Raw genomic sequence first — 13799 nt, 5'->3', positions numbered from 1 at the left:
CCACTCTCATCACGGGGACTTGTGTTGGGCCAGCACGAAGGCAGGGGGATGGCCCTGACGGTCCCCAAAAAGCACCAGGTACTTGGCAGGTGCAGGGACGCCGTGCCGGCCCAGCTGGTGGTGATGAAGGATGCCTAGGGACTGGTGGGAAGGGAGCCCCCAGCCCAGAATCCAGCCCTTGTTCTCTTCCTCCAGCACCGTGTGACCCTGGGTGAATCACTCAGCGTGGCTAGGCCGCAGTATTCCTTTCCCCCGCTTCTGACCCTTCTCCTACACCTGCGAGGCTGGGCATGCCTACCGTATAGACATGTTAAGGAAGAACTATGGCGCCCAGAACGCCTTCCTTGAGGGCCTAGGCCGGACCACCTGTTTAATTCCTGCAGCCTGTCCACACCCTTCGGAGTTCCAATGTGATCTCCATTTTACAGATGAGACAGCTGAGGCCCAGAGGGAGAAGGTGACCTGCTCAAGGTCCCCAGTGGGTGAGAACTGCCTCATACAGGCCTGGGCCACTGGGACCTTGGCCTCCTATAAATGAGGGTCACAGCACTAATCGAGGCATGCTGCAGGGACTGGCAGTGACTTGAGCTCAGCTACTGGAGGCTGACAGGTGTGGTGGGCCAAGGTGGGGCCTTACCCAGGTGGCCCCCATCCTCCCTGCAAAGTGTTTTACTTTTAAACACTTAGGGTCTGTCCTGCAGCTTATCCTCACCTTGGGGGTTAGGCAGTATGAAAACCACTTGACCGTTGCGGCGGTTAAGGCCCAGAGGAGGAGAGAGACTTGGTGGGTCAGAGCAAAACGTGGTTAGAGAGCTGGACGCTCAGCACTGAGCTGCAGAGCAGGGCGGGGCTCCTGGTGGAGTCCACTGAGACCCTCTCCTCTTCTTCCCAGGCCCATCCTCCTGGGCCCGCAGAGAGTTGCCCTGGGCCCTGGGCCTGGGCTCGGCCCTAACACCCGTTATCTGGAGCCCATGATTGTCAACGCCCAGGCTCCTTGCTTTCAGGATGGACTCCAGGGAGAGAAGGTGGCCTCAAGCCATCTGTGTGACCTCAGACATGTCACTGCCCCTCACCGAGCCTCAGTTTTCTCACCTGTAAAGTAGGAACAGTGAGAAGATGCAGGGTGAAACAAGGCAACGCATGTCAACACCTTAGACGCCGGAGTGGAGGGAGCGTTCAGCAAGCAGGGGCTGCTGTTTTTATTTCCGGCACTGCTAGCTGCTGCTCTCAGCCTACGGGGTGCTGCAGAGGCTCGGTGCTGGGACAAGGGGTCTTCCTGCCAGGGAGGGGCCCTTGGGGTGAGCCCCAAAGGACAGGAAAGCATTCCTGGCGGGGGCTGTGCCTGAGCTGTGGCTCTGAAGTGTGAGAGGCAGAGCATACTTGAGAAACTCTAAGAACAGCAGCAAGAGGAGAGAGGTGGGGTGGGGGCGTGGGGGGTGGGTGACCCATGGAGCAAGCAACCCTGCCTCCTTTTCTTCTGGAGGCCCGAGTATGGCCGGTGGCTCCCACCGGTAGTGGTCATCTTAAGCCAGGGACTCTCAAAGCTTAGAGGGGCCCCAGTGAGCAAGCTGTGCAGAGGGGAAACTGAGGCACGGTGTGAAAGGGCTGAGCCCCAGATGACCGAGTGAGCGAGGCCAAGCCCCCCCCCCACCACCACCACCACCACCACCGGCTCTCACTGTGGGTGGCCAAATGAAAGAGGTCTATTCTGTGGGCCCATCTTTCCTCGGGCACAGGAAGTTCCGTTCTGCTCCAAGTGTGAAGGCCGGGGCCCTGTGGCTCTGAGACTCTCCGGCGCCCGGGCCACGCGGAGCCACCTCAGCTTCCCCCTGCCCCTCCCTTGTTCCCGACCAACAAGGAAGCAATTCCCAAAGCCCTGTGAGAACTCCCACACTCTAGGGGGCGGGCCCTTTGTGACGGCAGCACAGCGCGTGGTGGTGTATATGCTTCGGGGCCAGATTACCTGACTTCTAGCCCAAACTGACCACATAGCAGAGATCTCCTCTGGAAGCCTCAGCAGCCCCATCTGTACAGTGGGAGCAAAAAGGAAAGCGTCAAGGGACTTGGTCTCAGGGGTCTGCACGCCAGTGCTGGCTCTGCTGTTCCCGTTTTCTGTCCCACACTTACCGTCGTGGCCTCGGTGTCCTGATCTCTGACGTGGGGGTGATAATCTCACCCTCCCTTGGCAGGAGCTGGGGTATAGAAGTAACCCATGTAGCTGGAGGGCATTTATAGACCTGTGGCCACAATGGGGACACTGCGGCTTGGGGTGGGGGAAAGGGCGTGTGACTTGAGTGAGGCCACCAAGCTGCACAAGTGGCTGGGCCCAACCTCGAACCCAGGCTGGCTGTGAACCCTGCCCTCCTTCCGCTGGGCCACAAATGCCGCGTACACAGCGTGACTCAGAAACGGGGCTTCGTTCCACAATGGCGATCATCAGGAGGCCGGACGTATCGCACGAGTTTTTGTGCAGCCCCCGTTGTCTCACTTCAAGCTTGTGGTCGACTAAGACACCCAGAATCTTCGCACCCAAGCTGCTGTCAGGTCAGTCTGCAGTCTCCACGTCTATCCGGCCGACTTCCTGCCTGTTGAGATCGTTCTGAATTCATTTGCCCTCCAGCTTGTCCACACCACCCTGCTGGTTCTTCGGTGGCCGCAGCAGCAACGGCAACGTTTCTTCCGAGGCTTATCAGGGCCGAGCCCTGTGGCACCCGCCTCGAGACCACCTCCTGAGGGGTAGCCATGAAGCAGTCCTCAGGGGCTAAGGTTACACAACCAACCGGACGCTGAAATCTCGAACTTGGAGGCTGCAAACTGGCAGCCCCTGAGCAGGACACATCCTACGAGTTGGCTTGGGATGTTTCTTTCCTTTTCTTTGTTGTGTTTTGTTTCTCGGTATTGGAGTGAATTGCCAGCATAGAAAGCATGGGAGATTTCACATAAAAGCAAGTTTATTGTTTTCCTACCAAACTGGTGGGTCTGGCAACACTGGGTCCACCCCCACGAGGGCACCCGTCGGCTGGACCGGGGGACAACTGCCCCTCCTGCAAAGGACTCCGTCTTCCAGTCCGCCTGACTCCCCACCCACCCCGAGTGCCTCATTCATGGCCTGCCGGCCCCCAGAGGCCTCAGAGCCCATAGCCCTGGCTCCAGCTAAACTTACCCAGCCTACATTTCCCCCCCTTGCCAAAGGTCCTGGGAGGCCGCGGCAGACAAATGTCCCTTGGGCTCCAGGCCTGGGGCCTCCTGGGAGGAGAAGGGGGGTTCCCGGCTCCTTGGTGACTTGCCGAGCCCACTGTGGCTCCCAGGACTCCCAAGTTCTTCCCCAAGAGCCCTCAGATGCCCGTGCGAGGCAGGGGTGTGCAGGGAGCCTGGGCGTCTGTGGTGCCAGAATCCGTTGCATCCCCATTTTGAAAATCAGAGGTCAAACCTGTTCTGAGGCCTCCAACTCTGTCCCCTCATTCCCAAGGGAGGTCAACAGTCATTTCATGCTTTTTCAGGCCCCCAGGATGCCATTTTCCAGGCCTCAGGAAGGATGGTGAGGAGTTCTGTTTTACTTCCTACCTACTTCCCTCTTCTTCTCTCCTTGTCAATCTAGAAAACTGGGCATGCCCCTGCAGACCTGAGGACTCAGGCAAGCCTTCCCTCTCCCTCAGCCCCTCCCCATGCTTCTTCTCCAAGGGGTCCCAGATCCAAAACATCGTTCCCTCTTCCTCACTGTGTGACTGCAGACAAGCCTCTTCGCCTCTCTGAGCTGCAATTCTCTTGGTAAAAAAGAGAACCTAGCCTCCCTGCCTGGCCTGGCCTCCTCCCTCAGGGTTGATTGGAGTGGAATAGGCCAGCCTCGGGTGTCAGGCTCACGGCTAGTGTCTGACTGATCAGCCCATGCCAGTGTCTGTGAGCTGGAGAGATCCCCAGACACAAAGAGGTGTGGATAGGGATGTTTCTGGGCCGTGACAGGGACATTGCATGTGAAGGAGAGTGGAGAAAATTTCAAAACGACCTAAGCATCCTAGAGGACTGGCTGAGCGAGTGGCAGCCACCAGGGGCTGTGACCAGCAGGAACAAGGGACATCTGCTGCCATAGTGATCAGCCCTCCTCGTACTTGCTGAGCCCCCACCGAGCCCCAAGGAGGCCCCCCGAGGTTCAGCAGGAGCTCTGTTGTTTCTGTGGGGCTGGGTTACTCCCCCCACTTTACAGGTCAGGAGACAGGTGGTCCACCTGGCTGGAAGAGCGAGTTACAGAATGATAAACCAGTCTGAGACCACTCCAGAGGTTCTCGGGAGAAACTTGCTCTGTGTTTTCCATGCATGTGAAACCAAAAAGAGGCTGGAAAGAAAGACCCTCAAACTGATCACATGGAGATTTCTGGGGAGGGGTTCAGGGTGGGTCGAAGGAGTCATTAGCCTTATCTGTAATTCTGCAGTGCGTTTGTTTTTGTAGAGATTCATGTGTTGCTTATGAAATGGAAAATGAATAGTTGAAAATGTGGTGTGGCAGGGGAGGGGTTGTCCCCACAAGCCCGATGTCATTCAAGAAGCCATGCCGGGAGCCCTCAGCCAGCTGCACAGAGGCAGGCGCATGGCCACCCCAGCCCTGCCCACCTCTGGGGCCTAGGAGAGGAGGCTGGGGCCCTTCCCCGGGTGGGCTGTGGCAGAGAAGTGGTGGCAGATGCTAGCAGTCTCTCCGCGTGTAATGCCCCAAGCCAGGTGCCCCGGTCCCCTGTCCCCAGCTCCCATTCAGAGGTGGGAGTTGGGGCCCTCCCCATGCCGCCTCTGCACGTCCCGGTGAATTTTCCCTTCTGTCTGGGGCCCGGCAAGGACAAGGGCTGTGCTGGGGGGTCTCGGGACGGCTGAGGGCTAGAGCCGTCAGCTGTCCCAGGCCAGGGCCAATTATTCTTGCGGGGGGGGGGGGGGGGGGTGGTGGGGAGGTAAAGGGTGGCAGCACCCCCCGCCCCCCGGGGCTCTCTCCCTCACGCCCACGGGAGCCCACCTGAGCCATTTCACACGGCTGCTGCTTCAGTTTACGCTTGTGCTGCACAGTGGGCTGAGGTTCAAGTAGAAGAACACGTATGCCTACTCCAGCAGGTAGGGGTGAGGCGGGCCAGGTAGAAGAGCACATACGCCTGCTCCAGCAGGTAGGGGTGAGGCGGGCCATCACGGCAGCCCCAGGCAGCCCATAATGACCGTTCTCTGTGCACGAGGTCTCTGGGGAACCTCAGAAAAGAGGTCGGTAGTAACCTGAGGATTGTCCCTGCAGAGGTGTAAGGGAGAACCGCACCCCCCCGCCAAGCAGAGTGAGGCATTTCCGTCCCCCTGAGATTCTCAGGAACCAGCTGCTGACGGGCTTCCCCTCCCCCCGCCCCCCAATTCTCTGCAGGGCACCGGCAGAAGCTGGAGGACCAGACCAAGGCGTTCCCCGACCGCTTCGGGGACCTGGAACGACTGCGCATGCGCGTGACGCCGAGCGCGCCCAGTCCCCGCGGTTCCATCAGCACCGCCAGCCACTTCAGCAGCCAGGCCCAGACCCCCATCCAAGGTGCGGCACGGGCGGGAAGGGCAGTGGGGAGGCGGACGGGGGGCCGGGGCGTGGTCCTGCGCCTCCGGACCGGAAGGTCATTCGCTGCACCGCCTTGTTTTTTGGAGGAGGTCGCTGGTGCCCATTTGCTCCTACAGGTGTTTCCTAGGGATGTACCCCGACCTGGGCTGGGCCCTTCGTTCATTCACTCAGCAGACGCTTACTGACACCCACCACGGGTCATGTGCCGTGCCTGGGGGGTCAGCATGAATAGACACGGTCCCTGCCCTCCAGGAACTCCCTGTCCCTTGAGGGAGATGGGCATTAATCCCACCGTGTGTGTACCCATTAAAATTGGGGCACGACTTGTCTAAGGAGCCTGTGACAGACCAGTCCCAGTGGCCCCCGCCGGAGCCTCTGCTGTGTCGTCTGAAAGAGGGGCAGTGGTGGCTGCCTCAGCCCCGGGGCGTCAGATGTTCAAATGCCAGGGCTGCACTCAGACAACCTTCGTAAACAGCAAAGTGATGTGGCAGCCCCCGAAACACACAGCCCCCCCTGGGGAAAGCCCTCCCTTCCCCCAACCCCCTCCCCGCCCCAGGGAGTTTCTCCAAACAGAAGAGGAGGGAGGCATCTAGGTGGAAGCCCCAGACTGTGTCTCTGTCCCCATTGCCTGGGTGGACGCAGCAGGCACGATGGGGCCTTGCAGAGCAGACAGGATGGCCGGCACATGGCAGGTGCCCACTAAGTGGCTGGGTGGTGAGTATTTACTCTGCCCTCGGGCCCTCTCAGCCAGCAGGTCGGGGCACCGAGGACCGTGCGAGGCTGGCCCCTGGCCAGGCGGAGGCCGAGAGCCCTGGTCGGCAGTGCTGGACAGAGGCGGGAGGGCCAGCTGCTGCTGCTTGATGTGGGTGACTGTTCTTTCTCAGCCCGCTTAGAACCCATCTGGCAGATGAGCGAGTTGAGGCTTAAGAAATTAAGGGCCACTCTTGGGTCGCAGAGCCCAAAACGATGGACCTTTGACCAGGTCCAAGGGCCCCACTGCACCTACCCCCAGGAGCTTCCTGCACTTCTGAGGGCACAGACAAGGGGGCCCCAAGCAGGAAGAGCCCGGGTAGGGGCACAAACTGACTGCCTTCTCCATGCTCCAGGCTGATATGAGGGCTTCCTGGGGCTCTCCACTAAGAGAGACCTTGCCGCCAGGCATGATGCAGTGGCAGGGGGACTTAGGATAGTCCCTCGGGGTGAAGAGATGGTCCCTTCTATTCTGGTGTGGGAAGCTTCCACTCTTGGCCCTAGTGAGCCCCCATGGTGGGGAAAGACCCATGGGCTGGTGAGTTTGAGACACCCAGTAGTTCTTGAGCCCAGGGGGCTGCCGCACAAGGGTCTGACCTCAAGAACCAGTGGGAGGTACTCTGCTCTCTTGGGCTCATGGCCCACCCCTGCCCAAAGCTGTGCATGCTTCCATTTCCCACAGGCCAGCACTTGTCAAGGTACAGTAGCCTAACACTCTAGGCCTTTCCCTGCTACAGGCAGAGCTGGGGCCCAGGGAGCCCCGGAATCTAGAAGGTGAGAGTAAACAGTGGCTTCCTGTCCAGCAGCTCCTATCGAAGGAAAGCCTCCCTCCGCGCTGCCACAGTTGTGTGGATGTGGCTACAGGAGCCTGAGGGCCAGGCCAGAACCCCTACCTGCACTCCGGGGGCAGGGCTGACCCGGTCCTTCCCCTTCTACTGCATCCTGAAGCAGGGCCCCCAGCCCCTCCCTAATCATCCACAGCAGCCTTTTGTGGCCATCTGCCCCAGCCAGCTCTCCCCATCCATGGGCTTGTCCTCTCTGGAGTGGAAGGAAGGGCCCTTGATGACCGGGACCAGGAAAGGAGGATGAACTTTGCAGTCAGGTGGACCTGGCTAGGAATCGGGCTGTGCCAGGCTTCGGTCGTGATCTTAGGCAAAGTCCTTCACCTCTCTGAACCTCGGTATCCTCATCTGTAATGTGGGAGGAAGAAAGTACCGGCCGCAGAGGGGTGTCAGCAGGGCTAGATTTGGGGCCCCTTCATTGGTGTTCCCCCTCTGGTGGGATGAGCCTCTGCCTTCAGAATCTATCCTGGGATCCTTTTCAGGAACCCCCCCCCAACCGCTTCTCTTGATGCCCCTTGTGCCATTTGACCCCCCCTGGCTTTGGTCACTAGCAAGCAGTGCCGAGGCCCCCAGCCCCCGGCCCCCTCAGCTGTAGGCCCACAGTGGGGGCTTCTCACAGCTCAAAGGGCTCATTCAGCCACCATGCAGCAGCTGGGGCAATTTGGAGAAGAAAATAAACATTTCCTTCCAGTGTTGGGATTGGCTGCTCCACAGCTGGCCAGCTCCGGTTTCCTGGGGCTACTGGGCTGGGGGGGGGGGGGCAGCAGCCACAGGGGTGCTGAGGGCAGACGCTTCCCCCACCGCTCCGGGAGGGAGGCAGGAGAGGACAGTGGCAGACCAGGCAACTCCAAGGGCCACGTGGTCTCCACAGGCCACACGCACCAGACCCGGGGCCACCTTGCACAGCCTTGTGTGTCCTGGGCTGCAGCCCTACTGTCACATCCTGGGGCCCCTGCTCGGGTTTCCTTTGTTTGGAGAATGCGGCTCCCATCAGGTGGGCACCACTCACTTCCTGGGCTCAGAGTCAAGTTGTCAACCCCACACTTGGCTTTGCTCAGGGTGCCAGGCACTGCCGACAGGGCCTTCTGCACTGGCATTCTGGGATGAGGGTGGGGACCCAGCCACCTCTGGCCCCTTACATTTCAAGGCAGCACTGACCAGCCAAGGGACCTGTTAGAATATTCCAAAAGGCTGCAGTCATCCGGATCCTTGTCCCCACATCCACCCACCTCGAGCCTGGGAACACTGTTCCCTTCTGATTCACAGCCAGGACCAGAACTAGAGCCCGCTGCTAAGGCAGCTCTCCCCAGTGGAGTCAGGAAGACCCCAAAGCCCTGAGAAGTCACGGGTCTCACCTGACATCACACAGCATGTCGGGCAGATCTGGGGAATCAAGAGGCGCGAGGGTACCCGCAGCTCTCCGTCCTCAGAGCAGGCAGTGCCCGCCTAGAGCTGGCCGGGTGACAGCGACTGGTCTCCTCCTGAGTCCTAGTTGGTGGGTGGCATAGAGGGGTGGGGACCAGACAGACTTGCCCTCAGGACCACTGCCAGGGGCTCACCCGCCTCTCTGCTGCTGTCCAGAGTTACCCCCTCGGCCAGGGTACAAGGAAGGACCAGGGGGAGGGCCTTATCTCTGCAGCCCCTGGAGTGGCCAGTTCTCCTGGGTACTCAGAGCCACAGAGGGTCACAGCTACTGCAGCAACCCTCCTCGGGCCTCTGCTCTGCGTCCGGTCTGTGCACTTTACGTGTATTGACTCCAGGAGCTATTATTGTCTCTATTTTTCATGTAGGAAGACAGGGAAGTTAAGTGTCCTGCCCAAGGACACACAGCTACTAAGTGTCAGACCAAGGACAGGTGCTGTGCTGCCTCAGAGATGGGACAGCTGCCTGCCTACCAGACACCTGTCAGGGCTCAGAACCCGAACTCTAGGATTCTGTGCCAGGTCTGATGTGCTATGTGACCCTTGGGCAAGTGCCTCACCCTCTCTGAGCCTGAGTTTTCCTACTGAAGGGATTAGACTCCGTCCTGAAGCCCCTTTGAATGCTGAGGTTTGGCGGGTCTGTGACTATGAGAGTAGGGGGCAGAGGCTGAGATGCCCTTGTCTCGGAGTCTAGCGGGGAGCCATCCTCGAGGGAGCTAGCGCAGTGCCTGGGCTGGACTCTGGGTCTCTCCAGGTTAAGGCAGGGTCCAGGCTGCTAAGCCCCTCTGGCTGCCATCTCGCTTTGCTGCTGAGGCAGGGAGGGTGGCATCTCATCATTGTCTGGCCTTCAGTCCGCTCCGGCCTACAGGACAGCCCTGCAGACACAGGCCCAGGGTGAGGGATGTGAGGGTGGGGGACAGACAGCTGCTGGGGACCCAGCCCCGCCCCCCCCCCCCCCCCCACACACACACACCGGTGGGAGCTCAGGTAAGCTAACCAGCCCCACCTGGGCAGGAGAGGTTCGCACACCCAGCAGCAGAGAACGGGAAGCAGCGGCCTCTCGATGAGTTCTAGTCCTTTCTGCGCCACGTCAGGAAAATCAATCTCTCTCTCTCTCTCTCTCTCTGCCTCAGTTTCCTTATCTGTAAAAGCAAGCCCCAGCTCCCAAGCTCAGAGCGTCATTGGAGACTGTCTGCACACCCACGGTCTTACCAGCTATTGACAGGGAGGGAGGAAGGCAGAAGCCGCTTCCCCAGGTGGGGGCCACCTTCACCCCCTCGGCAGGCCTCTGCAGCTGGGCTGTGAAGAGAACTCCGTGAGGAGAAAGAAAAGCCCTCCCCGCTCTCCGCCCACCCAGGGAGGCCCCCCGGGGCCGCCTGTGGCCCGGGCACCTGCTCGCGCCCGCCTCCCTGCTGGGGCCGGCCTCAGAGTCAGGCAGGCTCTGGCCCACGAGCAGCCCAGGGCAGTGAGAGCAGAGGCAGATCTAGAAGCAGGGGCTCCGCGAAGGGCCCGTGCGCCGGAAGCCTCTGGGGTGGTGTCAGGCTGCGACTGACTGTCCCCCTTGCTGTCCCCCAGGCACCTCGGACCTGAACCCTTTCTCCGACCCCCGCCAGTTCGACCGCTCCTTCCCGGCGCTGCAGACCTTCACCGAGAGCCGCTTTCCCGACCCCAGGATGCATTACCCGGGGGCCATGTCGGCCGCCTTCCCCTACAGCGCCACACCCTCGGGCAGCCTCAGCGTGGCCAGCGTGCCGGCCACCAGCCGCTTCCACCACACCTACCTCCCGCCGCCCTACCCAGGGGCCCCGCAGAACCAGAGCGGGCCTTTCCAGGCCAACCCGTCCCCCTACCACCTCTACTACGGCGCGTCCTCGGGCTCCTACCAGTTCTCCATGGTGGCCGGCAGCGGGGGCGACCGCTCCCCCACCCGCATGCTGGCCTCCTGCCCCAGCGGCGCCTCCGTCGCCGCCGGCAACCTCATGAACCCCAGCCTGGGCGGCCAGAGCGACAGCGTGGAGGCGGACGGCAGCCACAGCAACTCCCCCACCGCCCTGAGCACGCCGGGCCGCGTGGACGAGGCCGTGTGGCGGCCCTACTGACCGGCCCGGGGTCAGAGCCCACTGCTCCCATCGGAGGCAGGGGCCCCACGAACCTTCCCGACAAGTGGCCGGCGCAGCTCTGAGGCCCCGGATGGGAATGAGACTTAACGCTCCGGGCCGGTCACGGGCCCGGGGTCTGCGAATCCTGGGCTCCAGAGCCGGCAGGTGGCTCCGAGAGCATCTAGTCCAGCCACGTCGTTGTACAGACAGGCGGGGACCTCCCTCAGATCACTGCCCCCGGCCCAGATCCTCATCATCTCACCCCACTTGGGGAAAGTCTCCTGCCGCCTCCCCCGGAATGACCTAGCTGTCCCCAGCTATGCCCGGTGCTGTCACAGGGCCCAGGTCCCCTGGGGCGGAGACCATCTCTGTTCCAGACAGAGGTGACGTTTGCCCGCATGGCTTGGCCTCTTACCCACGGGGCCCTGGAAAGACCTCCCCGCCCCACCCCACCCTCCTCAGAGACCCCCACCCCTACCCCACGGGCCCAGCCCTCCCTCCACGTTCATACAAACTGAGTCAGAATTGGAAGGCCTCCCCACCCCTCAGAGGGTTTCTCCTCGTTGTATAGATGGGGAAGGGACCCACCGAGCGGCCCAGGAAATCGCTGGCAGAGATGAGATGATAAGACCCCCGAGCCAGCTCCCCACCCAGCTCTGCTTCCCTACAGTTCCCAGCAGCCCAAAGCCGCCCCCCGCCGCCCCAGCTGTCTGTGGGTCCCAGGCCCCAGAGTAGACTAGCCAATGGCAGCAGGTCCCTAAAACCAGGAAAGACACCTGCAGGCAGGTCCTCCATGCACTTTACCAGCCCAAGGCATTCACCCTCTGTTCTCTTGGTGGAGGGCCAGGGATCCCCCCTTCCCTCTAGGCTGGTCTCGAAATTGCCATTTTTGGAGAGAGCGCAGGGACCAGAAAGGTCCTAGCAGAAGACATTGGGTGAGAGGTCGTGGGGCCGGATTTCAGCGTCCTGTCCCACGTAGGTCCAGCCAAGCTGTGCGCCCCCAACCCCCAGCCTTGTGGGCAGGCCCGGCCAGAGCCTCTGACAGCTCTCCATCTTTAACTAGTCTGTGCTCCAAAAGCGGTCTAGAACAAAAACCAGTTTCGAAAGCTGATTTTAGAAAAAGAAGCCTCGAATGTTTTCAGACACACTGTCACAGGTAAAGCCCTATCGTAGCGAACAACATCCCCTCTGCCTTCTGAGAGTGTGGAACTGTTAAGCCCTCCACACCTCCCCCAGAGGCCATGCTCCTCCACCAAGCGTCCCACCGACTTCCACCAAAGGCCCACATTGGTGGGGACCAGAGGGAAACCCAGGTGATGCTGGAATTCACATCCGTGGCTCGTAGACATTTGTAGGGGTGGAGAGCCGTGGCCTCGTGATGGCGGAACAGAAGAGCCATAAAGGGCCCAGCAGCCTCAGCTCAGCACCCCCTGGGCTCAGAGGTGAAGTATCGCCCCTTTAGCTTGCAAATGGGGAAGCCTCGGGGTTCAGGCTGCATAGAGTCTCATGTCTGAGTTTAATTCTAAAAAGGCGTAAATGGAAAAGGACAAGAAAACCCTTAAGGGCTAGACAGCATGTGGTTTCTCGTCAGTTTCAGCCACATCCTCTGTGGATGTGACAATCTCCCCTCCTTAGCTGTCGTCTCTGTAATAGCTCTGGCCTGCCGTACCGCCCCCGACCTGTAACAGCAGCCTGATGATGCACACCGGATACACACTCCGGCAAGTTAGGAAGTCCTTCTGGTAACCTTACTCAGACCTCCCCTGCTGCAGTTTCTTTCGTCCTGTCCTCACTGGAAAAAGCAGTCAGTCTCCATCTCTTGACGATGGCTGCGGGGGGTGTCCTGCTGACTCCCTACACCCAGGGGGGCTCTCCACCCCTTCTCAGGAAGCAGCTACAGACCCATCACCCTTGGACCTTGCTCACTCCTGTCCTCTGTGGTTACAGACCGGCCCCCAGGCCCGCGGGGGGAGGCACCCTTGGGTTCCCGGCGCCCAGCACTTTGTAGCCCCACTCCGGATTCCTAGCCCTTCCTGATAGCCAAGCCCTGGTAGGGGCAGAGACAGGAAATAAATCGATCCCCCCCTTCCGCCCCCTGACTAAAAGTGATGATAGCCACGCCGAGTCTGATTCTAAGGCCCATAGTGGGTACAGAGAGCAGGGGCTGCTAAAAATGGGTCCTTATTTACGAGGCTGCTTTAAAGTTGTATTAGGCAAACACACTGATTGAGAAAGCACAAGGAAACCGAGGGGTTGTGATACCACGTTACTGTAAGCCTGTTGGTGGCGGGCACAGATCCTTTGTGACATATTGTCACGTCGAGGTGTTAATACCTGCCACACACCTATCTTCAGTAAATCCGTCCCAGAGCCGGGAAGAGGGTGGGGAGGGGTGGAAACTGCTTTGCACTATAATTTGCTTGATGTGTTTGTTTTCAATGCACAACTTGCTTGTACAGTAAACTGTCTGTCTTCTGTACTATTTAACTGTAAAATGGAATTTTGACTGATTTGTTACCATAATATAACTCGGAGATGTGTTGAAGGATCCCAATGCCAGACTTCTAGGGCTGCGTATACGGGGGTGGGGGGACCTCCCACCATGGCCAAGGAGGAACAGGGCGGGGCCTGGGGACGGGAATAGGGCTAAACCCCCTGCCTTGGAGACCCTACCCCTGCACCCAGCGCCTTGGCCTCCCTGCATCCAGCTCCATCAGTAATGACCACAGAGACCACCCTGGGCAAGTGCGGCTGGTGAGGCCCCTTCCCGGCGTGGCTGGCACCCCAGAGGGACATCAGGCCTTTTAGATGCCACCACCTCTCCCCCCTTCACAAGGGGCCTGTGACTTTTCACAAGTAGAAGCAGTGTACCCCATGTGGCTCTTGCTCCCCAGAGTGGGGCCGGGGGGGTGGGGGGAGGAGGTAAAACAGCCTCAGTGAGAGCCCGCGCTGGGACCTGTGTTTGCTGGAACGGGCGCAGTTTAGCCGCAATCACAACTACAGAGCAGGCAGCTGCATCAGCTCCCCCGGTTTGCAGATGGCACAACTAAGGTGCAAAGAGGGGGTGTCACCGGCTCCACGTCTCCCCAGAGTTGTTTGTGGCTGGCGACGGGGGCTGTGGGCGTGA

General features: G+C 60.2%; 1 protein-coding gene across 1 annotated transcript in view; it reads left to right on the top strand.

Moving 5' to 3' along the window:
* Positions 1 to 13220, top strand: part of RUNX3 (RUNX family transcription factor 3) — a 58969-nt gene extending 45749 nt beyond the window's left edge. The window contains exons 5-6 of the mRNA XM_045482224.1: positions 5381 to 5539; positions 10149 to 13220. Of these exons, the coding sequence (XP_045338180.1) occupies positions 5381 to 5539; positions 10149 to 10672 (683 nt within the window). The 3' untranslated portion in view covers positions 10673 to 13220. The remainder of the gene's footprint in view (positions 1 to 5380; positions 5540 to 10148) is intronic.
* The last annotated feature ends 579 nt before the right edge of the window (positions 13221 to 13799 follow it).

Source organism: Leopardus geoffroyi, chromosome C1 (genome assembly GCF_018350155.1).
Source record: "Leopardus geoffroyi isolate Oge1 chromosome C1, O.geoffroyi_Oge1_pat1.0, whole genome shotgun sequence".
Lineage (NCBI taxonomy): Eukaryota > Metazoa > Chordata > Mammalia > Carnivora > Felidae > Leopardus > Leopardus geoffroyi.
The sequence above is the reverse complement of the archived record's forward strand: the minus strand, read 5'-3'. Positions and strand labels throughout refer to the sequence as shown.